A 26,219-nucleotide genomic window follows, 5' to 3' on the forward strand; every position below is an offset into this window, starting at 1 on the left:
GAAAGATAACGAAGTTTGAAACTTAGAACGGGTCATATGTAGACCTGCTGTCTAACTTTCCTGTGGTGTGGTAATACGCAGTGTGAAACAGAGAGGTTCCCAGAAGTGAAGGGAATATTAAGAGTCTAAAAACAACTTTCAGTTATTTGGTTAATGCAAAAGTGTCACTTTGCACTCTCTGTCTCATGCTCCCAGGTTCAACTGTGGCACTGGAGTTGCAGTCATAACAAGTGAAAACAAAATCAAGCTGGGGAACTGGCACAGCATCACATTGTTTAGAGATGGTATAAATGGCTGGCTCAGGATGGACAACAATGCTCCAGTGACCGGAAAATCTCAGGTAGGTAATCCTGCACCTGCAGCTCGACCTTGGACTCTCTCAAGATTAGGAAGACTTTTTTTTTTTGCCAGCAGAAGTCTGATCAGATTTTAAAGGTACATTTTTATTTGTCAGGGTTGGGGCATTTAGTGAACCACTATCACTGTATATGTTACTCTTCTACATACACAGTCTAGAAATCACATAGATAAATATCCCAGCACTGAACCCCATCATAGTTTCCCTGTTTTCCTCCATGCTTCCTCTGCCACCCTTCTGCTACCCTTCTGTAGTCTCAGATATGGGCTGCTGTTAAAGTTTTGCGAGGTTTTACAGCTGCTGTCCCTGATTGCTTGCTTTTTCAGGTCTCAGAGAGCTGCTCTGCTTCCTCAGCCAGAAAAATAGATGCATGTGTGTATATATTTATGTATATTGTGCATATAGCCACACAAGGTTTGCATAGAGAATTTTAATTACATGTATACCACAGACATAGATTTAAGCACAGTAATGGAGATAGACATTCTGCCCTGACTTACGTTAGCACAAGCAATTTCATATGAGGCTGCCAAGATAAAACATAACAGAGAAAAATGTCTTGACTTGCTCATATCTGTTGCCAGGCCAGAAAACAGAAGTGAAACTAAGGCACTGACAGTTGCATATTGTTTCAGATGTCTTTCCTCTTCCCTTTGGTAGCCACTATTAGCATGCCATCCTTAGTCCTGAAAAAGAGCAGCTTCAGACATCTTATTGCTTCACACTTTCATGTGCAACCATTGAAGGGAAAAAAAGTGCTGTGCATTGAGTTCTCATCAGCTGGAAATGACAGAGGAAAGGATTTCAGTGTCTGTCACTTGTTGCTATGAAATACCAATGCTATGAGGCTGTGCAAAGGAGAAACATGAATCAGGAGACATACGTCCAGTAGAGACTAATGCCATTGTACAGCACTTCAGTGAGACAGCAGCCACCCATAGCTGAGAAAGATGAAGTCAAAGAAGAAAGGTGCAACAAAGGGCTAGCAGGATGATTATCATTTATAGAGTCTATTACAAGAATAGTTTCACAGTGGACACACATTTTTCTGGCTGTGGCTACAGCAGAAGAAAAAGTTAGTTGCTCCACTCCAAGTGCTGCTCTTCACCAGAACTTGCTGCTATCATAATATTGTTACTCTGGTGAGTCCTCCTCAGCTCTTCCTAGTTAGTGGATTAGTGTCAGCAGAGTGGTAGTGGTTTCTGACCTGGTTCATTTCAACTTGAACAGTCTAAAGAGTGCCTACAGGAGAGGTGGAGCTTGACAGACCAAGGTGGGCAGCAGCATCAAAGGCCACAGGTGGTGGCAAGTGTTTGGAGGCAGACTGGAGAGCTGTATGCTGACAGCCCTTGCATATATCTACCATGAAACCCTCTGGACATCTGAACTCTCTTTAGCCACAGGCTCCACTTGAAATTTTTTTCCCTGCTGAAACTGAGATCCATTTAACGTGTTTCTGCAGTGCACTGTGCAGCGAAAACCTGTAGGCTTGGTAACCTTGGGTTATTTAGCCTGGCAAAAATAGACTATGGGGATATAATTTACTGTTATAAACACTATGGAGGCAGAGCAGTGGTGAAAAATGCAGTCAGCTTTTAGGCTAAAGGACAGTGCTGTTTGAAGGACAAATTGGTAAAAATGGCTGTGAATAAATGTGGGAATTTTGAGTGTTTTCTTCTAAAGGTCAGTGGGGTTTTGAAACAGCCTTTGAGTAGGAGGCAAAAGACATACGATATGAACAATTTATGGAAGAAATTATGACTCCATTGCCCACAGTAGCACAGAGTTTAATTCACTGGCCCAAGAAGTTCTGGGTTTTGTGGTTCTTTTTTTCCTTCCTGTGTGCTATAGCAGTGCTAGTAAACTTGTGTATGTACATTTCTATAGGCAGGTTAACAGCAAAATAAAAGATGGGGAAAAAAATTAGTGTTAACAAAGTGAGCAGAACCCTACTGAAGTTGTAATTTTATTGGCTTTTGTTTTGTCTTTGTTTTTACTGTTGTTTTTTTTTTAATTTCATTGTATTCAATGCTAAGCACTTGCTGGGTTCTGTCCAAAGGCAGTATCACATTGGTCCCCCAGTGCTTAGAGTTTAGAAGATAAACAATTTTGACAAAAGTAAAGGAAGAAACTGCAACTAAAGACAAATCACAATCCCTCCTCATAACATAGTGATTTTTAAGGTTTTTGTTGTGCTTTAGTAATCCATGTTACTGTGATGGATATGAGTGCAAAAAGTAACATTTAAAATGGTAAACTGATTGTAGGAATGACTAATAGAAAGGAATTACCAATGAGCAACTTACATATCCCTTAGCACAATTCTTTGTAGAGAAAAATTCAATTATACCCAATGTGGCTTTATTAGTTACCCTGTTTTTTATCTGTTCTGCTCTGTTGTGCTGTTTTCCCTCCAGGGCCAATATAGTAAAATTACATTCCGGACTCCCTTCTACATTGGTGGTGCCCCCAGCGTATACTGGCTGGTCAGAGCCACAGGCACCAACCGTGGCTTCCAGGGCTGCGTTCAGTCACTCAGCATCAATGGGAAGATAATTGATATGAGACCCTGGCCATTAGGGAAGGCTCTTAGTGGTGCTGATGTCGGTAAGTGTAATGTTATGTGGTCTTTAATCACTGATAAACCAGGGGTGAATTTTTCCCTGTTGATAAAAATCAATCAATGGTCCAGGTTTGAGAGATGGAACGTACGGTCTCTATTTTTGGCGTGGTATTTTGTTGTGCCTTTGCAAATTCTTTTTGCTGGGTCTGTAGCAGGAGAGTTTCTCACACTGTGAAAGTAAACATCACTGTTTAGTATACCAAAACGCCTTGTGGGCACAGTTATCCAGCACAATAAATAGAACCAGTTCTCATGGGCAAACAGGAAACTCAGTGTTGCCAATATAATTACCTCTGCACCAGTATTTCTGCCAGCATCTCTCAGGATGCCTCTTCATGCTCCTGACTGACACAATATCATCAGAAATCAATAGTATGTATGCTGTGATTGTATTTAAAACACTATGGACACTACAAAATGTGTTTTACCTAAAGGCATCATTGCACTTGTCCAAAGCAATGCAGGGATCTTTCCAATCCACAGCAGTGCTGTGGCCATTACAGAGCTCTTTTCCCAGTTAAACCTCATTACTGCTGAGACAGATAGGCTCTCCTATTGACTATCTGTTGTTTTCATTTCCAGAGTCACAGTATGTTTTAAAAACACCATGGAATAAATTCTCCCAACAGCTTTATGAAGTGGTATTATAATATTATCTCCCTTCACAGATTAAATGATGGAGAAATAGGGATGTTAATTAACTAGTCCTGCCTTATTTATTCATCTCTATTTTATGCAAGTAAAACAGACAGCACAACAAATCCTTGGTTTAATGACCTCCCAGTCTAAACAATTTAAGAGTAAGATTAAACCCCAGTCAGAAAGCAAATGCTAAATGCAGGAGATAGATCCCACATCACTGAACTCTCCATGCCATGGCAGCCACAAAGTCATCTTTCTTCTCTTCAATAGCTGTGCATTTGGCATCTCAAGAAGGAAGTGATTAATGAGAAACTTCCTAACAATTGCTCTGCATTCTGTAGATACCATGTGCAAACTTCTGTGCAGTATAGGGGGAGAACAAAGTGGCCCAAGAAATAGGTGCTGAAAAGAATAAGACTTTGGAAGCAGAGAGTAATTTCACAGTAGAGTGAGAATCTGTGGAATTTAGATAGATGAAAGCCCTGCTGAAGTTCTCTGAGCCCTAATCTATATTGCCTTTTTGGTTGCAGCTATCTTCATTCCTATCCATGAATGCTCCACTTACTGCTGCGTTAACAGTCAACATCAATGAAAATAAATGCTGAGTTCTGCCATGTGTGACTTGAAACTGAGCGACAGAGCCTTACTGTCCTTAAGTAACTGCACACGCTTATATGAAACTGTGCCAGGAGAGACTTGCAAGCAATATGTGTTATAAGTTAAGCTTAAAATAGATAAATTGCACGTGAACTTTACTAGGGTGAAGGGATGGTTTTGCTAGCCAGTCGTTTGTTTCTCTTCTGTTGGCACAGTGTATAAATCAGGGCTGCTGGGTACACGAATCGCAGAATTGAGAGTGGGAAGGAGAGGTGTCCATCCTGCCTCTGCACCATCTCTGCTGGCTGCAGCAGAAGTCCCAGGGGACCATGAGCTGAGGGGCTGACGGAGAAGGCAGCACTTGTGGTTTGGAGCAAACACAGCAGGACCTTGTACTCACGCTGCAGCTTCCCTTCTACTGCGTCTGCCACTGCAGCCAAGCAGATGCAGCCACCAGACCTGTGGTTGGCCTTTGCGATGTAGTCACCTGTGCAGGCCCGAAGCCTGTGATAAGTCACTGTGACATTGTGAGAGCAACCTGTTCTTAAATACCAAGAATGCTCCAGTTCAAGCTGTCCCTCAAACCAGTGAGCTTGTGACTTGTCATGTTATTGTTATCTTCCTTCTTCTTTCTGTTTCTCAGAGACTTACTTGTTTAACTTTGGTCCATTTGAACATACTGCCAGCATTGACTACCAGCACAGCAGATGCAGTAAAGATGCATGTTGTCTTGTTTTTCTGTTTGTGTCTCAGACTTGGTACATCTAGGTCTTTGTTTACCCACTTGGCTGTTTCCTCATCTATAAAACAGAGCTAGTGCTAATAATTTCTGTCACTGTGATGACAATTGGTGCGTATGTGAGGGATTACAGAGACTGGATACCTGTCCTGCTCCAGTTCACTGTGGCCATTACAACGCAGCCCAGAAGGGGAAAAGTATGTCTCAATGAGCACTGTGAGCATCCCTGCTCCCATGGCTAGGCATGGGACAGCTGTTTGAAGGGGTAATTGTCTCCTTCCATGTAGGAGAATTTGTTCTCTTCCAGGGGGCTTGCACATTTTGCTTATGCACCTTGGGTTAGGCCTGGAGCCCTGCGTTATAGCTGCTGTACTCAGACCTTCCCCCTCTGTGAAGGTTCCCAGTGAAGACTGGGCCTGGCAGAAGATTTGCAGATGTGCAATATGAAACAAGTGTGGTGTGGGAGGGAGTTGTACCAGATGACCCGAGAGGTACTACTGCCTCTGTCCTGAGTTGGTAAGAAAAGGTTATTTTCCATTGTGGACAGCAAAGTGTTCAGGTTGAACCAGCACATCAGCCATTATCCTCCTCTGTGCTTTTCTTTCTGGCTATGGGATGGGAAATCAAACTGTAAAGCTGGCTCTGTACTAGAACCAGTACCTTGCTGAAGATTTGTAGAGTCCTGGTCTGTAAACTGTCTTTACAATCAGAGGGCTGTATTTAAACAAAACAACAGGGTATACTCCCTTCTTGCAGTAGTTCTGCAAGACTTGTCTTGTAACAAAACTGTTCTCCAGTGTTTATTGTCAGGGCTGCCTCATGGCACCTTTGTCATCTCAGAGGTGATAATTCAATGTGCCTCAAAATAGATGTGCAATTCTTAGTTTGTCATAAAGCTTTGCCCCTCCAAATGACTTACTGGTGCACCACAAATGTCTTGTTTGGGCTTTCTTAATATATAAGATCAGTTTGTTACTGTCAACGAGGGGAGAATTACTTAATCAAAAACTAAAATAAAGAAGAAAATAAACAAAATCAGCAAGAACTTCACCAGAGGTACTTTTTACCACTGCATTATCTGACTTTATAGAGATCAGTTTTAAGAACTAATGAATAAGTTATTTGTTCTACAACAATTTCAGAATAATTCTAGCAAGAAGAAATAATGTCCTTGTTATTTCAGTTGATGTGCCAGCATAGTAAAAATGCTTATTAGAAAGCCCATATGCTGATGATATGGATCCCTTTTAGTGCAGACAAGAGGGCTGACAACCTCATTTTAGGTAATAAGATTAGTTGATGATGATGCTGAATCAACTAATAAGATTAGTTGATGATGGATGTGATGAACACCTTCCATGCTTACCATAGCATGAATTTACAGGGAACAAAGTAGCACTTAAGGTAATTGAAATTAAACAAGTCACAGTGTTTGTAAACAACCTAGAGAGATTTCTATTTTATGAGAAAAAAAAGATAGGAACAAGAGCAGAAGAAAAATCATCCAGGATATGATTGAAAGCTACAACTGTCATGGTTTGCTAGTAAAAGCTAACTTTTTCTATTTTTAAGGTCTCTTACTTGTCTCACACTAAAAAAAAAGTACTAAAAATCAAGTTGCCTTGCCTAAATTGCACAGCATTTTTACAAGTTAAGAAAGAATCTAGGCAGAAGAGCAAATTGTATTGGTTAGTAGCAATGATCAACAACCAAATAAATCTTCTTTGACAAACTTCTCTGATAAATCAATGTTCTGGCTCTGTGTTTAGGTGAGTGTAGCAGTGGCATCTGTGACGAGGCGTCCTGCATCAATAGTGGTACCTGTACTGCAAGCAAAGCAGATTCATACATTTGCCTTTGCCCTCTTGGATTTAAAGGTCATCATTGTGAAGAAGGTGAGGAGGTGCTGGGCTGCTTATATTTCTTTGTATGTGTTATTTAGTGTTCAGTATGTTTTTCACACAGGAAGTCTTGGAAGGTCACGGAGGTCTTATGCTATTACACTGACAGAAGAGAGTACTCATTACTTCATCTTTGAAATCACATAGTAAAGCCTTCCCCCACTATTCACTTTGCAGCTACATCCAGCTCCTACATAATCAGTGTTTCTCAAACCTCCTTGCTTATTTAAACTAACTATAATTAAGCATCTTAAACTTACTTTTTGGAAGTTAAAATAATGCACCATTCCACAGCTGCACGTTAACTCTAAAAATGTCCTCACTTTTTCCCTAAAACCAGTGGCCGTTGTATATTCTGAAATGCAAAGGGCCCAGTATCATTTTCCTATTGAAATCACGAACTTCTGAAAACAGACAAATACATACAGCATTATTTTCTGTGCTGCAGAACTTTCGTGCTATCACCTGCATTGTGTGCATGCTTGCTACTTAGAAAAACACTATGATAAATCACTAAAGAAGAGGAGCACAAAGCTTTGTAATACAAATACAAAGAGGGAAGCGGTGTTGGCTAGGATAAAAAATATTTTTAATTTGGAAGGTGAAATTTTTAGGTTGTTTTTCTTAACATTAGCTTTAGGTACCTAACAAAGGGAATTGACACTAGTTGGTAGGAGACAGTCCGCTACCTTTGAGCCTCAAGTGACCTGCTTGTGTATTCTGGATTTCCAGCGCTCACCTTGGCCATACCTCAGTTCAACGAGTCCTTAAGGTCATTTGCTAGCACACCCTGGCCCTTGGAACCACAGAATTACCTTTCCTTCATGGAGTTTGAGATGACATTTCGTCCAGACTTAGAGACTGGTGTCCTTTTGTACAGCTACGACACAGACAGCAAGGACTTCCTCTCCATTAACATGGTGTCTGGTTACGTGGAGTTCAGGTTCGACTGTGGCTCAGGAACGGCTGTTATCAGGTAAACAGCGTGGCTTGTGTTTCCTTTCCAACAGTGCCGCAGTGCTGTTCCAGGGGAGGGGTGAGCTGGGAAGAGTAATAGCCTGAAATGAGGACCCCATCAGTCTCTAGTGTCTGCTTCTAAGGAAGCACAGAAACACTAGAACTGTATGCAGGGGGATAGGATTTTCCTCCTATATAAGTTTATGTTTCAAAGCTTTATTGTCAGTGTTGCCATGTCATGCCGCCATCTTACTGCAGGTATTACTTTTGTTTCTGAATGGTATTGCAGAAAATCCCTTTGTGCCTCCATGACATTGTACCATAGCTAATTAGGGGATCTATAAATATTTTATGCATATACTTTCTAGCCTCAGGATTGCACAATATAGGCACTTTTGTGAGCAGCATTCTCCCTGGCCTCCAGTTTCAGGCAGTAAGTACTGGTCTGGAGGTGTTACAAGAAGATACATCTCCAGGTCTCCTCTTTCCTCATAGTGCTAGGTTTTGGGGACTCTGAGGCTAATATCCAATTTACATAACTTAAATAGCCTAAAAGAGAAAAATATGGTTTACGCGAGTTACTCAGCCTCCCAGATGAAGACAGACCTTTTGAGAATGATTTGTCATATCCCAAAATTAATGTCTAGGACAGGAGCTGTGAAATGCCTCCAAAAGCGGTGCTCTCTCTGTGTGTAACTGAGTGCCCCATCTGTGGACAGCTGTTCCCTGGGCTCTTCTGAAAAGGCAGTGGGCCAAACAGAGGTACTCAGTACCGTGGATGTGGTCCAAGAGGCTGCCAGTGTCGCCAGGTTGACCTAATACTTAGAACGACTCTATATGAAGCGTATGCAAAATGTGTACACTGCCTGCAAGTCTTGCATACCATATGTGGATGGGCGTCAGTAATTTTGGCTATACTGTGATTAGGAGAAACGTGCTGATTTTCGATTGCATGAGGACTCAAGCAAACCAACCCATTCAAATGACAACATGTGAGGTGAAATTTCGAGGAAGCAAATGCAAAATAATGCCCAACCCTAACAACGCACAGCTGTGGCAATGCAGTTAGTGTGGTCAGACAGAGATCCTGGAGGCATCATGGATAGTTCTGTGAAAGCAGCAGCTAACTGCTTAGAGGCAAATACCGAAATGTAAGTACAATGCAGAGGATTATTAGGAATGGAATAAAGAACAGTGCCTCTGCAAATAAATCCACAATGCACCCTGTCTTGAAAACTTGCTGCCTTTCTGGTCACTTCATTTCAGAAGAAATTAGCAAAACTGAAAAAAAGAGTAGTGTTGTTATCCAGGGGGGGGAAGGAAACAGCTTCCACAAATGCAGCAAGACCCTTCGACCTGAAAAAGAAAGAGTTTGGTGGAAGTATGATAAAGGTTTTAAATTGTGAAAGACATGGAGATAAATAAGGAATGATTTTGTGTATTCTTTCAATATGGGCAAATTAGAAGGAGCTCAGTTAAACTGCAAACCAGTAAACAGCAAACAAAGAAAATAAGACTTTTTTTTTTCAGGCAGCACATAAATATGTTCTGGAAATGGGTAGTCACAGCATGTTACAGATGCCAGAACTATAAATAGGTTAAAAAACCCAAAACATTAGACAAATTTGAAGAAAGCTCCATTGAGGGACATCAAACGCAATTGTACAGATGCAGCCTCTGACTCAGGAAATTGCTAAATGACAAGTTGCCAGAAGCCGGGAGGATATATCAAGAGAAGAATCACTCCAGACTTACCCTGTTCTTTTCTTTTGCTGAAAAGCAGCAGAAATAGCTAATGTCAGAGACCTTTGCTCCAACCCAAAATGGCCTTTCTTACAACAGCCTTCAATCTTTTTCTGATTACTGCTGTCTAATTCCTATTGCTGGCAACCACAAGACATTAAAGTAAACATAATTTTTTTCCCCCTCAAGAATATTTTAGCACTTCAAAACAACTTGAACTAAAGTTTAACTGAGATCTAGGCTTGTAAAACATGGCAAGAGCCACAAGCATGTGCCTGGGAGTGGAAGCTGCCCCTTTGTGTTGTAGAGCAGAAGAGTGAGCAGGACACCAGCTAGCACCTGAGCAATGAGCAGTGAGGAAGGAGTGTGGTGAGAGAGATGGCTGGGTAATGAAGGAGTCTCATGAGACCAGCAGGCTTCATTGCGAGTTTTCAGGATGTCCTGTTTAGCTCCTTTTTTGAGATAACGTGTGCAACTCGCACCCTGTCATCACCTGCCATTGATTAAGTAAGATAAATAGACTCCCTGGTTTTTGTGCCTGCATCCACTTACTTAAAAGTCTACCTTGATCTTCATCATAACACTTCATGCCTACACTTGTCCTAAACGGTGATCTAACTCTGATCACTGTCTCTTCTGTAGGACTAGGTTGTTAAATATTATAATCAGAACACAATTATAATGTCTTTATAATTAATGGTGAGGCAAGCTCATTTACGTATGGCAGCAGCAGCAGTAGGAAAGCTGATGCTGGTGAAACCTGGGTTTTGCCTGAAACTTCCTGGGATGGAAGCAGCACGGTGTGTGCAGGGGTTTTGGGAGGAAGCAGAGATGCCGAGCCAGCAGATGGATGCAGAACCTGAGCTGTTTGCCAAAGTGTCTCAGAGGAGAATCTGTTGTCCCCTGGGATTTCCCTTGGCCAGGCATTCACAGAATCAAGATCTTCATAATTTGGACTATTTTTTAAGGTTTGGTTTGTGCAGGGAAAAGTAAACCTTAACCCCACAGCACATGAAGAGCCAGAAGTGTTCAAATGCCTACAGAAAGCACTACCAAACGCATGCTGGTTTCAAAAAGGCTGTGAATCCAAGAAACAGCTTGCAACTCTGAAGTGATGACTCTGTGAGGCTTAATCAACCCTAATTGTAATTAAATCTAGCAGAGCAGGAGGGTTAGCATGATGATGACCTAATCAGCAGAGGTGATAAAATGTATGTATTGCCAGTTATTTGGTAGCCAAACCTATCTGGTTCCTTTATATGTATATATTGACTTCTTCAAGGTGATCAAATTCTGTTACCTATTGATTTACCCAGGGTAGTTACACCCTAAGTGCTACTACATAATAAAAAGACTAAGCAAATGTCATTGCTTGATGATATATTTTATGAAGGTTTTCTGAACCAGGTGTCAAAGTACTATTACCAGATGTCATTGAAAAAGATGAAAATGGGCTTTGAGAAAATTTGAAGGAGCAAAGTAGATACAAGAAAAATATTTTAAAGCTCATGTTGATTGTTTCAAAAGAAAAAAACACAAAACCACCCCCAAAATTGTTATTTTCATGTTTTCAAAATAATATAACTTCTTAGTCAGCATTTGAATCAGTGTTGACTCACTATTTCAAATCACAGTTTCTTCAATTCTTTCATTTTGAATTTTATATTTTTTTATTTTTTAAATATAAGTAGCCTGAAAATACAAAACATTACTTCACCCAAAACAATTTTATATTTTCTCACTGAAAGCTGGAAAGTCGTCAGGTGTTCTAGATAACATGGTTTCTGATTTTTGCAGCTTGACCAGTGAATCAAGCACAAGTTTTCATTGCTCCTGGAGGAGAGGCTGGAAGATAACATTTAGACATAAAATGCTTTAACCAGTGTAGTAAAATGACATTTCAAAACAAGATACAAAGTTCTAGGGAACTTGTAAAGAGGAATGTGGTTTTGCCCTTTATACAGGCAGCTATTCATATTACTTCTGAACTAATAAAGATGGTAAGAACAGTTTTAAAATGCTTCCTTTTAAACTGGTGAATACTTTGCACAACTGGGAATTACTGTTCCTAGTCAGGATTTCATCACATCATTAGGATCATATTTTAGTTACTTCCTGTTAGTACACAACAGCCAGGGGTGTGTGGGTGTGTGTGGGTGTGAGTGTGTGTGAGGGTGTGTGCGTAGATGTCACTGTAACAGGCTGAATAAATAGAGCTGATAAGCCAACACAAAGTCGTTCTGTTTTAAAAGAGGATGAAGAATGTGGGACTAGACTGACCATTAAGTGGGAAGCTTTATCTCTAGGCTTATTGTCATGGTGAAATGAGGATGTACAGCTGAGACAAAAATACGTGTTTATGTATTGTAAATGACTGAGCAGAAAAGTTAGCTCAGAGGTAGATGAAACGCATGCTGATTATAGACACATTTCATTTAAAAATAAAATTAGAGTGCTTGTTATTTGCTGTAGGAACATGGTCTTAATTTCCTTTGCTGGTGCAGCTCAGAAGTTATTTTAATTCCTTATAAGGAAATAAACACAGTGATTTGTATCTATTTTTTATTTAGAAAATCATCCCAGAGGACTTGACTTTTTAACATAAGAGCAATACTTGAAAATACCAGAAAGGCAAAAGCATAAAATACTTGAAAGTTTTCTTCCCCTTGAAACAGGAGTGAAGAACCTGTCAGTCTGGGTCAGTGGCATGAGTTGAGAGTGTCTCGCACGGCAAAGAATGGTATCCTACAAGTGGACAAACAAAAACCAGTGGAAGGGATGGCAGAGGTGAGCATATGGTATAGCTTGTCATGAATATGGCTGTTACACTATACAGTGATTGCATGTTAAACTGCACAGGTTGCTCTCAAAGCTCTTATAAGCTCAAGAAAGTGTACATGCTAGGGCAACTTTTTCTTAAGCCCAAAATTGGAAATTTGCACTTGAAGTCTTCACTGTGAGGTTGGGGATCCTTGTAAAGGCAGCTGAAATCACAACTGTACCTGCTTTTGCCATGTAAGTGGACTCACATTTTTGTATTAGGTTCATACGTGTTCATGAGGTTCTTTACTTGCTACTCACTGGTTGTGGCTAAGTCTGTTGAGCAACTTGAGCACTATGAAATGCATCATCTGGAGAAGGATGATACTGAAAAATATGTGCATAAAGTCCTGTTTTTATCTCTCTCTGAGTGTTGTGTTGGAAAGATAGGCCAAAAGAGAATTGTTTCTTTGTCTTCGTCTTGCAAAGGTAATTTTCAGGACAAAGTAAGGGCTGGAATTGTCACAGCAGTTGATGACTTGCATTTTATTCTTCCCTCATCAAGAGGTCATAGTGAGTCAAGTTTGTAATAATATGAAATTTTGCTTGTGCCAAGCAGGGTATTGACTCTGAGCACTCAAATGTATGCACAGAGGTGGTTTTTGTAGTCCCGAGAACCTGAAGCTAGAACTGCTTAGAAAATGTCTTTTCTTCTTTCCTAGTGGAAAGCGTGGCCAGAAAAATAGACTCCAGATCCTGTTAGCAGAAGCATCTGCAGGTTTTTCCGCAAACTGGAAAGTCTTTTAAAGCTTAGACTTTTCTTGAAAAGTATGAATATATAAGAAACAGCTTGAGTGGAAACATTCAAACAGAGCAGTCAATACTTTTTTAGGTAGATGAGTCGAGGTGAAAACTCCCATTTTTGTCTAAGTGCTGCAGTGCAGCTGCAGAAGGAGGTTGGCTGGGAGCTACCAACAAAGAAATCACAGGAGCTTCTGCAGGATGGGAATTACAGTTACCCTGTCTATCCTCTGCTGTTAAACGTCTTTCTGTTTACTCCAGGACCCTGAGTAGTCCCATCAGGTATCCTGAGCAATTGCTTCTGGTAACTAATGCACACTCAATGTTTCTTTCATTTAGCACCATAACTTGCTATGAATTGTCTTTTTAGATGTTGGAAACATTAAATGAGTCTCTGTTGCATGGACTTTCCTCTGATTCGAACTTTATGAACCTCATTCTGGGTCTAGGTTTACATCAATGTACCAGAAGTCATTGCAGACAGAGCTAGATGTGCAGTGAGAAATCATGAGTCAGTCTCCTTTCTTTCTTCCTTCAGTACTCCCACTTTGAAATACTTGAGATTTTTCAGCTAGTTCTGATTAGGATGAAGCACAGTCAGTGGAGAATGTCCTACAGTGTCTTTCTTGAGAGAATTGTATAACAAAATGCAACTAACAGGAGTAAAGAGGCATTAAAGTAAGCTATAACATCTAATGTAGGCTAATCTGAAGATACAAGCATGGTTCCAGCTACTCTAATAAAATGTTATTCTTACATTTCTTGCAGGGGGCTTTCACACAGATTAAGTGCAGCTCTGAAATATTTATTGGCGGAGTCCCTAGTTATGATGCTGTGAAGAAGAACTCTGGGATCCTCAGACCCTTCAGTGGGAGCATCCAAAAGGTATGTGTCCACAGAAGCACACTAGAGTCATTTATTTCCATCTCATCCAGTCCACACTTTAGGTGGAAAACTGCCCTAACCACTGTTAATACTCAAAATAATCCAAGATTTCACCTCAAGAGCCCACCACAAAGTGCTTAAACACATATTTCACAGTGAAAAGTCATTCTAACTTTAATAGCCACTAAGTATTACCACTACCAGTGTCTCTTTTAATTTCCATACTGTACTAAGTGAGCGGAAGCTGTACAGGGATCAAGTTAGGAATGATGCACAAAGCTATCTCAAGATTAGAGTCCTCAGAGTGCCCTGTAGCATCATATATAAACATGAACAGAAGCAATGCTCATGAACAGAAGCAGTGCTCATGAACAGAAGCTAAATGTCTCATGTATCCAATACAGTAATGAGTGGAAAAGAAGGTGCAAATTAAAGTGGATCCCAGTCCAGCTAGCATAGTCTTGTACCACGCAGCAGTTGCACACCTCCTTGCCTTCCCCTCTTACAAAGTTATATATTTTTATATATTGGAGGAGATCTTTTTCATTGTCAGCAGACATTAGGAATGATGTTCCAGTGGAGTCAGCTGCACATGGCAGCAGTTCTCTTCTGCAGAATAAATCTGTAAATTCATATAAAGTCCTAATAAATAAGGTGAAAGGTTGAAAACTTAAAGATTGGTCCTGAGTCCTCCGAGTTTTAAATGAGGGAATTACTGCATCAGATTTACTTAGCAAATGAAAAACTCTAATAGTGGATCTCATGACAACTGATAAAGGGAAGAAAGGGAATTGCAAATCAGTGTAAATGGTTTCATGACTTGGTCCGACATTTTTCACTATCTTTGTCAGCTGTCTAGCAGAAAACATAAAGTTCAAGAAAACTGGGGAAGTGTGGTGTTGTGATGGGAACAGGTCAGTTACATGAGCATAAGTGGAAAGTCGGACTTCACTAAATACGGTGCATTTTGGAGTGCAGGATAGGGAGTCTAGGAGCAATAAGTCACACTTTAAAAGTGAGGGCTTGCACTCTAGAGCACAGAGGCACTGGTAAGGATTGGGTAATGCTGAGTGTGAGCCTGTGATGCTGTGTTGTAGTTAGGAAGGTGGATTTGCTTTCTCAGAGGCCTGAACTGGATGTCGAGGAAGAGTGTTGCCTGCTGGTTGGGCACTGGGAAACTGTTAGTTGACTGCTGTGTTTGCACATCATAGGATTTTGGAGAATTGTGTAGAAATCAACCCACAAAAATCACCAAGTACTGGATAACATGCCATGTATAGAAAGACCTAAGATGTCAGTCTACTTAGTTTACTCAGATAGGGTTAAGAAGTTACTTTATTGTGGTCTGCTGATTCTTACATGAGGCTGAGATGTCTTTGAGTACCTGGCTCTGAAATGATGCAGAAAAAGGCATAATGAGAAACAATGACTGGAAGCTGAAGGTAAATTTGAGCCCAGAAATAAGGTATTTTTAAGAGTGGGGGCTTGTTCACCTCTGGAAGAACGTAGCCAGAAGTTAGAAAGAAGCTGAAAAAGTAGTGGAGTCTTCACTTTACGTCAGGACTGGGTGTTTTTCTGTTGCTGGAGTTGTTTCAGACAGAGTATATGTGTGCTTAGTGCAGCCCCTCCTGCCAGAGGGACCCCCAAAGGTGCATCGTGTAAGTTATGCAGGAGCCAGAGTAACTATCTCCATTCTTACTTCTGGCCTTAAAATCTATTTGTTTGTGTAAATGGACTTCTTATTTTGATGTAGCTGAGATCAGAAGCTGTATGCACATGTAAACTCTCTGCTGAGATACCAGCTGAGATTATACAAATGTCAGTTTATACTGGAGAACATACGTTGCTGACACATTGGAAAAATCCCAACATTTAACAATTCTCTTCAGTTTATATACAAACAGTTTTGTGAAGTCATTAATTATGTCTTTCATCCATCTTGACTCTAGCTTCTTTCAGGCAAAATGAGGTACTAGAAAACACTAGAAAATGTGAAAAAACAAGCTGTTCTGCTTAGTACTTCTGTTGTCAACACTTGTCTCCTGGGAGGTTTCCTGATCCCAGAAATGCTTTTCCTCAGCAGTGCTCATCTAATTTTACAGTCGTACCTCACGGCTCAGCTACAAAGCATTGTGCCAGTGTTCAGACGCAAGACTGGTAAATCCCACACAGCTTCACCCCATAGGGGAGTTGCCTAAGGCTGCATCACAAAACACAAAAGAAATTAATCTCCAGTGGGTCAAGGTGAACAACAGAATGAGTTGGACCTCTGACTGGAAAACACACATTACAAGAAATGAAATTTTGGCCAAGTTTTGAGGGTTATGTTTCTCTGAACTCTTTAAGGGAATTCTTATCACTAACAGTACAATACTGAGAATTTGGAAGTTTTTAGCATGTGTTTTCCTCCCAATTTTTGTTTTTTAACACATAGATTATTTTGAATGACCGGACAATCGATGTCAAACGGGATTTCACTTTTGGAATCAACCTAGCAAATGCTGCCCACCCCTGTGTGAGCTCACCATGTGCAAATGGAGGCACCTGCATTCCCAAGAAGGACAGCTACGAGTGTGACTGTCCCCTGGGCTTCGATGGGCAACATTGCCAAAAAGGTAATGATGGCAGCATTTCAATCCAGAGATTCAGCGTTGATCACAAAAATAAGAGAGATTTAGCACCTGCAACTGCTGTTGTACACATCACTTGAAATAGAAACCCGGCCAGAGCTCCCTTTGCATCTGTGCACTTTCCATGTACCCAGGGAAGAATTTTGTTGTGTAGAAACGTGGTAACTGTTACCCCAGCACAGAGCTGTGATCCATAGATAGCAGCTGGGTATCTGGTTGCTTTTGGTGGCCAACTCTGAGCACTTCATATACCTCCCTAATTATGCAGTGCTGTACAAAGAGGGAATTCCTCCCAGCGTCTTCCAGCCAGTGATTATATTACGTCCTGAAGCACAAGCTTTGATAACCCTTACAATTTTATCCTCCCCAGGGCTCACAACAAATGCTGTTCTCATATGGAAAAAGGTCTAGTCCTTTTTTAGACACTGGCTACTCTGATGGTAATTTCACCATCTGCACAAACCCTGCCTTGATATGACAATGGAGACCACCAAGGAGGAAATCCTTCTTTCCTCAGAGCCACTATAACAGTTTAAATTCAGGAAAGTGTTCAGGTTGCATGAGGTGTTTAAAAAAGTGTGCTTTGGGTTATTCCACTAGATGGAGATGTTTCCCTTCTATCAGGCTTGATCTTGAAACATTCGTAAGGAAAGGTTTTTGTAATGTAACAGTGAACTCAGTTCAAAAGAGCTGACTGACATTATTGTCTTTGCTTAATCCTTCATTTCTCACAGGCACAAACTTCAAAGATAAAATGAATGGGTTTGATTAAATCACGATGAATGCACTTGCCTTTTCATCCAGAAAAGACAAGATCTTGGAACAAAAAACATTTTATTAAAATACAATGCAAGAAACCCCTTTGCTTACGTTGTTGTGGTCTAACTAATAGATAGAGCAACGTCATTTATCCCAGCTTCTCTGTGGGGAGGAGGGAGAATTGAGATTTTGGCTGTCTAGGTATGTGCAGGCTGCACATACACATCCTGACTTCAGGATGCAGCAGTACCGAGGTCTCCAGGGGGAGCCATAGCAAGAGAAGGCTTTGCAGCTTGGGTGAGTGGCTGGCTGCCTGTTCCATCAGCTCCTCTGCATTTCTTGGGGGACAGCTCCTCACCACTTGTCTGCTTCTGCCCTGTGTGAAGCCCTGATTGCTGTGCATGTGCTGAGCCGCCCACTGCTGCATCTGCCTCGTGGCACCGGCAGTGCTGCCGCTTGGCCAGTGTGCTGCAGCTCTCCACCTTGTCAGCACCTGAATGGGTGTATAGGTTTGCAGAGATGGCCCAGACTGCCTTGTCCCTTTGGCTAAGCAGGACCCTGGGTGTTGCTTCGTATGTGAATCCAACCTTAATTCATTTTTAAGACTGTCCACGAGTCACCTATCTTCTGTTCCTGCTGTTCAGCGGGGGTTGTTCAGCCTAGAGAATAGAAGGCTCAGGGAGGACCTTATAGCGACCTTCCAGTACCTGAAAGGTGCCTATAAGAAATCTGAGGAAGAGCTGTTCACTACGGCATGTAGCAATAGGACAAGGGGTAATGGATTTAAACTAAAGAAGGGTAGATTTAGGTTAGATTTAGGCTTTTAGAATGAAAAAGTTCTTCAACGTGAGGATGGTAGATCACTGGCACAGGTTGCCCAGAGAGGTGGTGGAGGCTCCATCACTGGAGATATTCAAGGTCAGGCTTGATGGGTCTCTGAGCAACCTGATCTAGTAACAATGTCCCTGATTACTGGGGCTTGGACTAGATGATCTTTAAAGGTCCCTTCCAACCCAATACATTCTATGATTAAGGTCTCTCAACCCCTCTGTACTTGTGCAGCCTTAGCTGCCACCAAAAATCCAAGTTTTTGCTGATGGATGTGCAGAGAGCATGGAAATCCCTCCTGAATCTTGTCCGTCCGTGACAAGCCTTGATGAACCTGGAGCAGATTTCTTAAAATAACCCTTACCTGTATCTCTTCAGTAGGATGTAGACATGGCTAAGGCAGGATGCATGTGTGTCTGCTTCTGTTTCAGAACAGGGTTTTGGTTAATGAGCGCAGCTGGTATGTGAGGGCTTAAGATGCAGTCTCCATCCTGCTTGCTGGTGGGCTGCTGCAACCCCATGCCCTGAAAAAACGAAGTGCTTGTGAGAGATTGTGCCTTAGTCTCCAAAATTGTACATGACACTTACAAAATTCAAATCATGCTGGTACAAGGTATATGATATATTGATTCCTATCATAATGAATAATTGGCCGAGGATTCAATAGAGTTTCTGCTAGCATTGCTGCATTTTATATCTTCTGTCCAAGTTGTGTTAAAGGTAGTTTTATACTTAATTGTAAGATGGAGAAGAACAGCAAACTCTTGCTTTCCCCTGGTTAGAGCAGATCCCTGGGTAAAACATGGTGAGTGACTGGGATTTGAAAACTAGAAGCAACAGAGGGATTTGGTTCCACCTGTCTCCACCTTTGTGTGTTTTGAGGAGGGAGATATAAATACTTGGGGCTGAACAATAATAATCACCTTCATTGGTGATTATAATTGCTTATGCAAATGGAAAATGGGAATCACAGACTTGCAGAAAGGTGGACATGAAACTAGATGAAGGGAGATTTTAATGCTATAGAAAAATAAAATGAGAATGTTCTTGTTTTGTTTTGTGCTGACTCACTGCAGAGTGTGGAAGTTACTGCCTAAACAGTAAGTACTGCAAATGATGTGAAAACTGCTCTGTCATTGTGCGTCTGTGTCTGCAAGCTGGATGCTGGATTTCCTTTAAGCCTGGCAACTTTCTGTCTATAAGTCAAAATATTTTCTGGGGTTATATAGTACTTCCTTAAACCTTGTACTGTGGATATTTTGAACTGCATCCAGAGTACCTTCCAAGTGCAGAGCGGTGAGTGTAGAGCTGGCCCCTGTATTCACAAAGCAGTGGGGCCAGGCAGACAGCTGAGTGCTTTGTAGGGGTAGGGGCTACTTCAGCTTGCAGTGCAGTTCAGAGCTCACTCCTGCTTGTCATGAGAGGTTTGGTGCCTCTCTGACAAATTGTGGGGAGCAGAGAGTGAAAGCGTTTAGTGCTAGATCTCCCTACTGGCCTGATTGTCTTCCAGTTGCAAAGATCTTCTTGCATGCATCAAGCGTACTGCTAAAATTTACTTGGTTTTCTGCAGTCAAATTCAGTGCAGCAAGTGCAGAGCATACAGAAGAGCAAGCAGAGATAAATGCCCATTGGACTCTGTAAAGGAAATCAGAAGAGGGCAGAGACTGCTGCACAGCACGGGCACCTTCCCCTGGTGAAAGCAAGAGTAGTGCGGGTGTGGGAAGTGATGGGAGATGAAGGACTCCGGTCAGGCTTTGCTGCCACCCGCCGTGGTCAGGGACTGTGCAGTGCAGAAAGCCTCAGAGCTGGCCAGGAATGTCTGGCCCAGTGTAACACCTCTTTTGCAATCTTCCAGCAACGCTGGCAGGCTGTAGGCTGTGGCCTGCCTGTGGGGGTTTCTTGAGTCACATTATGCAGCTTTTCTGGTTTCACTACGGATGAAAACAGGCGTTTGTCACTATCTAAAATTCTCAGTCTTGGCACTTGGAGCTAAATTTCATATTGCTGTTGGCTGCCAGACTACACCAATTGTTGCGTATCTGTGTTGCAGTGAGCTCTTAAAGCCCAGCCAGCCTCTGCGTTGCATGAAGAAAGCAAGCATCCATGCCCTGAAATTTATATAGATAGGATTAGCTGTGGGTTGAAAGGATTAGTTCTCAGAAAGAAAATAGGATGAAAGCAGTTATTTTAAGGAATTTATAACACTGGCTTATATTAATGCAGCCATCAGTTATGAGAGATCAGCAGCAAACTGTAGGAAGTTCACTCGGAAGAAAATCTGTTAAGGCCAGTGCTCATAGTCTACCAAAGGCTGTGTGTCAGGGATGTTCTGTGATTTATATCACACGTCTGATTTATTTTGCCAGAATCTTCTCCTTGGGCAGCAGTACACCAGCTCCAGGTCTCACTGCAATGCAGTGCTGCTGTCCCAGCAGCTGCACAGGAGAGCTGTACCGGAGGCTGCCCCTAGAGAAGAGGGAGATGCTGTGTGTGGGACCCCAGTGAGCTCTGAGCAAAACACCCTCCAAGGCAGCACTGCAGTGTCAAATGCACATGCCAAGAGGCTGTGCAGCCTCTGTCATACAGCCTGTAGTTGCTTTCAATAGACCTAAATATTAGGGACACCCTGTGTGTTCTCCCCAGAGACAGCCTCCCGCCACATTGCACCACAGAGACGCTCTGTGTGGAGTCAAATCCACAGAAGGAGCAAATGGGGAGCTCACAGGGTGCTGCCTCCTGGCCTTGCTTTGCAGGGGTGAGAGGCCCCAGCATGTGTGCTGCACATGGTGCTCCATTGGAAGCTAGGAAGGTGTTTCTTAGACTAAGAGCAAGGAGTGGTTAATGCATAAGCTTTGGTAGGAGGGTGTCTTGAGCCACACGGAGAATCAAGGAATGTGGAAACAGGGTTAAAAATAAAATCTGCAATGTTTTTCCAATACTTTATATTCTCTTGCGCCAACATTTATGGTGGAGCAATATATCAGGCCCATGAAGGCTGTAAGTAGAGGGAGAGTCAGCAGTTAAAGCTATCTCAAATGCTGCCCCTATGTTTAGGTATGAATTGGTGGTGCCTTTTTGCAAACTAGTGTGAGTTCAGCTAGTTCTGTGCCACCAGCAGGTACCTGCTAATGTGGGAGTAAATCAGGAAAACAGACTTGTCTTTTTTTTTTATTCCTTCCCTTTCTGTGTCAGCTGACACTCATCTTCATTCTTTTATCTACTTTTTAGCCATTACAGAAGCAATTGAAATCCCACAATTTATTGGTCGCAGTTACCTCACATATGATAATCCAGATATCTTGAAAAGGTAATGTATCTCCTGTGAACATAAATTTTCTGTTTGTTAACCATTATAATGCTAGAAGCTTCATATTGTATATTCATGTGTTTTAAGCTGTATTTGCCATATTTATAAATTTCAGGAAAAAATACATTTTCTATGCATGTGCTTATGGCTCAGTTTGTCATAATATCTGAGCATCTTGCAACCTGTAGAGAAATGGCATGCACAATGTATGTCTGGCATGGAGAAGAACTGGTATGTACTTTCCAAGAGCAAAGAACAGAAATACAGACGCTGTATATGTAAAGAGACTAAAGATTTTAATTCCTGCTTTAGCCTAAAATTTAGGTCCTCAAACTACTTTTGGGCTGCTCTGTACCCTAGAAGGTGCCCAAATTCCAGCAAGTTGTGGGTTGTTTCAAGGAATTCCTCCATCTGCCTGTATTTCAGCCACTGTCTGGAGGAGGCATAGCAAATGTTCTTACCTGCAGCTCAATGCCTCTCACTTGCCAGGACTTTCTGATTTGTCCTTCTTATGCTTCCTCAGCTGGCTTCTGAGGGCACCAAATCTACGGGATGTTCTCAAAATTTGCTCTTTTGGACTGGATTTCACACTATGCTTGGGGAGAAAAAGGGTTTTCTCTAATTTGTGTGGAATAACTGAGTAGCTGTTGTGTTTAGGATACTGGAGGGACAAGTTCAATTCCCTTACTCCAAAAATTATGGAAATGGGGATGTGAACCAGAGTCCCTCACACATCAGCCTATAGGTGAGTTGCAAGACAGTAACCTACAAGACCAATGAAGAAGAAATGCTGCATTATTTTATATGTGGGTTTTTTTGAAATAAGACTGTCCCAATTAAATATTTTACTATTATTTTCTTCTGCCTTGAACAGGCTGTCAGGATCCAGAACAAATGTGTTCATGAGGTTTAAAACCACAATGAAGGAAGGTCTTTTGATGTGGAGAGGAGACAGTCCCATGCGACCTAACAGTGATTTCATTTCTCTAGGCCTTCAAGAAGGAGCATTAATATTCAGGTAAGGTTTCTCTCCCTTAGTTACATTGCACGCAGTGCACTCAGGGCTCAAAGAAATTGTCCCAGCACATGTAATTGTGTGAGATAATTACATCCTCAGTGCTTTGTTTAGTGATGTGTGTTGTTGTCTGTGAAAGGATGTGAGTGGAAAAGGTAATGTGCTTTGCATCTTTCCCTCACTCTCTCTCTCTCCTTCCCAGTTTTTAAAACATCAGTTTTCTAAAGTGATTTTCTAGAAGTCAGCTGATGAGGGTATGAGCACTCTCAGTACCTCCCCCCATGCCTTTTGCAGTACTTGACATCTCAATTAAGTAGAGTGGGTGCAGGGTTTGAAGAGGGAGCAGGGATTGAGGAAAAGCCTTGCTGACCCCCAAAGTCTCACCCTTCACTGCTGAGTCCACATGGAGCAGGGCTCCCACCTTCTCAAACCCCCAAATACCCAGCCTGGTGACACAGACCCAACTGTCACCGGGCTTTATTGCCACCATCCACAGAACCACTTGTTTAACAAATTATATTACTGTCAAAATGCTGAAATCAGGGAGTGTTGGGAAATTTTGGCTGAAATCATGTTCTTTCTCCAGGATTGTTTTCTCCCTTGCAGACGCTTAGGCAGACTCCGTGCAACGTTTTTTTGTGGTGCTTTTTTGGGACTCCTGCCTTTTGAAAGCCCTGTTTTTCCTCTTGATCCCCTTTTAGGTTGTATAAGACAAATACTGAAACAGCAAACTACAAATGTCATCATTATTATGGATTATTGTGAGACACTTGATTAAATGAAAAAGATTGTGTTAATAGTTTAAGTGAATTTGAAACTATCTTTTACTTGTCTTACTTGAATGGTTTTGCTACCATGGATACATAGACAAGTTGCACACTTCTATTCAAATTAATTCCCTTTAGCCTTTTTTTAAATGTGATTTTCTGTGACTAACTTTGAAAAAACTCATTGTTTCCTCATTTTTTATAAACTAGGAACTGACTGCAGAAATGGTTCATTTTTCAATGTCTTTGAGAGAACCTGTCTTTCCAAGATGCCGGATAGTAAATGGCTGCTTTATTCTGTCTGTTTTCTAGGCACAGTGCATTTTTATTAAGTTTGTTGCTGTCCCACAGAGATAAAGATACACAAAGGTTTTAGACCAAAACAGCTGAATTTTATTGAAATATCTGTACCTTCCACATGCATTTAAGAAGGTGAAAAATTGAGATTCCAAATTAAAACTCTCAAACAATCACTGCATACTGAAAAGGGAGCACTGAAGAACATGGAGAAAGGAAAATGCAGTTTAAAAAAAAAAAAGGAAGAGACTATTAGGGCTGTGAATTGATCAAAAGTATTTTCCAGCAGCCTAAAATTAGGTATATGTGTTCTGGTCTAGTTTGAAATTTAAAATACACCTTTTCGTTCCCATTTTCTGTGGCCTACCAGAGTAGGTTCCCTATACAATGTAACCGCTGCTGTAAATCCTTTCTGTTGCTCCCTGCTTATGTAGAAGGTTATATCACTATTTTAGGGGATGCTCATTCATTAGGGTTATGAATCTCATTTTTGTAACCAAAAGTTTAACACTTACTTACAATCCTGAACACCCAAATCCTCCTGTAGCTCTCAACCTAGACTGGTATCTGCATCCTGGGTAAAAGGAGATGCTTGTTTGAGACTCACTTAAACCTCTGGGCAGGAGGCAAATTTCAGACAACTGTTTTGCTCTGGGCAGCTCACGGCTTAACGTGCTGTGCTCAAGTACCTAACCCTGGCAATGAACTTAATTCCAGGCTCAGCCTTCTTTGACGAGATGATGGTGTTGACTTAATCTCTCTACTTGGCACAGACTGAGGGCCAGCAGCAGCAGCTCAGACTGTTTAATTCTGCTTATTTCGGCAGCTGAGCACCCAATAGCTCGCTGTGTTGCAGCATCCACTTCCCCATCATGAAGGCTGGCCCAGATTTCTTGAACCCAGAAATTAAGATACCTGGAGTGTAAACATAATGGGGATGTTATGTCTTCTGGGTAATTTTAGTAGCAGCAAACACAAAGAAATAATCAGAGCTGCAACTGAAGCAGGAAACTTCATGATTATCTCTGTGTGTGTATTTTTCAGGCTTCATCCTTTCTAACATCACAGGTCTCAACCTTCCCTGTAATTCAGATGATTCATAGATCTGTTATAGGTCAAGTGCATATTTACTCTTGTAATAATTTATTTATTAACCACATTTGCAACCTACCACTGCTCTCTCCCATTAGGCCAAATGTATGTGGGTCAGTGACCTTCTTAACCTGTTTTGGAGAGGAACTGCCATGCCTCCTTCTTGCTCCCATGGGGTGGTGGTGATGGTATCCACACTCGCCTGGGCAGGAGGGAGTTTTGCCTGTTGCTCCATGAGCCTGACTTTGCAAAATGAGTGCACTTCTGCTGGGCTTCCAAGGAGACCACTGGTGCTCCCAGTATCCGAGCCATAACGGGAGCACTAGGGGCTAAGCAGTTGGGGTACAGCGTGAGGATGTCTGAGGAATTTAGCAGGCAACTGGTCTTTGCAAGGGAGGTGGCAACATTTTAATTTTTTCTTTAATTGTAGCTACAATTTGGGCAGCGGCATTTCTTCCATCACGGTGAACGGCTCTTTCAGCGATGGCCGGTGGCACAGAGTCAAGGCTGTTAGGTAAGTGGCCACGCTTCATCTGGGAGGTGTTTCAGAGCCTCCCTGCCATTAAAGGTGCTGGCTGGTGTGCCTGGATGATGATCGGATGTGAATCACTGCAGCTCCATGCTCTCAGATCGCTTAGGAGTGGAACTGTTAGCAACTTGGCTGTTTCAGGACAATGTACATGAAAATTATTGTATTAAAGGTGACAGTGCCAGCTCAGCACAGCTCGAGGCAGGCTGCCAAAGTCACGCAGGGCTATTCTGGGGCTGTGACAGACATTCTATTAAACCCATACCTTTTGGGTTAAGAGTATTTTTCTTTAATGTCTGCATTTTGAAATTCCCTAGTGAGCATTTTGCGGGCTTTCACAAGAACTGGAGCACAGACAGTGTACGCCTACTTTTGCTATTTGGAGGAGGTGCAGACATCTTGCAGTGTATATATAACTCATATATATAACTCATTACCTCATGGGAGGCAAGTGTGCCCATCAGGGAAGGCACATATCCCTCTCTTCATGAGATGCTGGTTCCCTGGAAATCTCAGGCTGACATTAGCACAACTTCTTGCCAAATTCAGTGAGAATAGGTGCTCATCAAGTGCATCTTCTGTCAGCATGGTCATTGACCATATACAAAATGAAAGTGGCCTAAAAGCTCTACTATGAAACAAAACTGGTAATAAGCGTGTTTTACCTTCGCTTGCCTATTTATTCACTTCTGTTGAATCTTCTGCTATTTGCTTTTTATATTACACCTGATCTTTAACAACACCTCAGAACCATTCTCTTGCCCTCTCCCCCAGCTGTGCAGTTTACTTCTTCCCCAGTTCTTTTCTCCTCTGCAAATGTGTCCCACACCCTTTGCCAGTCTCTGACATCTTAGTCCCTGGAAAAAACTCAACCCTGAAGGGTCTGGATTGCTGTAGCACGCTTCTGTCTGTGGGGCCCCCCAACATCACAAGCCTTTGCTGTGAACCCTGCTGAGCACAGAGTCACCCTGATCTCCTGGCAAGGGGCA

The 26,219-nt window shown here is 41.8% G+C and overlaps 1 protein-coding gene across 1 annotated transcript in view; it reads left to right on the forward strand.

Annotated features, from left to right (window-relative positions):
* Positions 1-26,219, forward strand: part of EGFLAM (EGF-like, fibronectin type III and laminin G domains) — a gene marked incomplete at its 5' end in the record, with an annotated part of 41,099 nt that overhangs the window by 14,006 nt on the left and 874 nt on the right. The window contains 11 exons of the mRNA XM_010192778.1: positions 196-340; positions 2,776-2,965; positions 6,729-6,854; positions 7,593-7,836; positions 12,236-12,347; positions 13,890-14,006; positions 16,441-16,621; positions 19,300-19,323; positions 21,452-21,530; positions 22,405-22,548; positions 25,132-25,215. Of these exons, the coding sequence (XP_010191080.1) occupies positions 196-340; positions 2,776-2,965; positions 6,729-6,854; positions 7,593-7,836; positions 12,236-12,347; positions 13,890-14,006; positions 16,441-16,621; positions 19,300-19,323; positions 21,452-21,530; positions 22,405-22,548; positions 25,132-25,215 (1,446 nt within the window). The remainder of the gene's footprint in view (positions 1-195; positions 341-2,775; positions 2,966-6,728; positions 6,855-7,592; positions 7,837-12,235; positions 12,348-13,889; positions 14,007-16,440; positions 16,622-19,299; positions 19,324-21,451; positions 21,531-22,404; positions 22,549-25,131; positions 25,216-26,219) is intronic.

The sequence above is a fragment of the Mesitornis unicolor genome, unplaced genomic scaffold (genome assembly GCF_000695765.1).
Source record: "Mesitornis unicolor isolate BGI_N332 unplaced genomic scaffold, ASM69576v1 scaffold7649, whole genome shotgun sequence".
Taxonomy (NCBI): Eukaryota; Metazoa; Chordata; class Aves; order Mesitornithiformes; family Mesitornithidae; genus Mesitornis; species Mesitornis unicolor.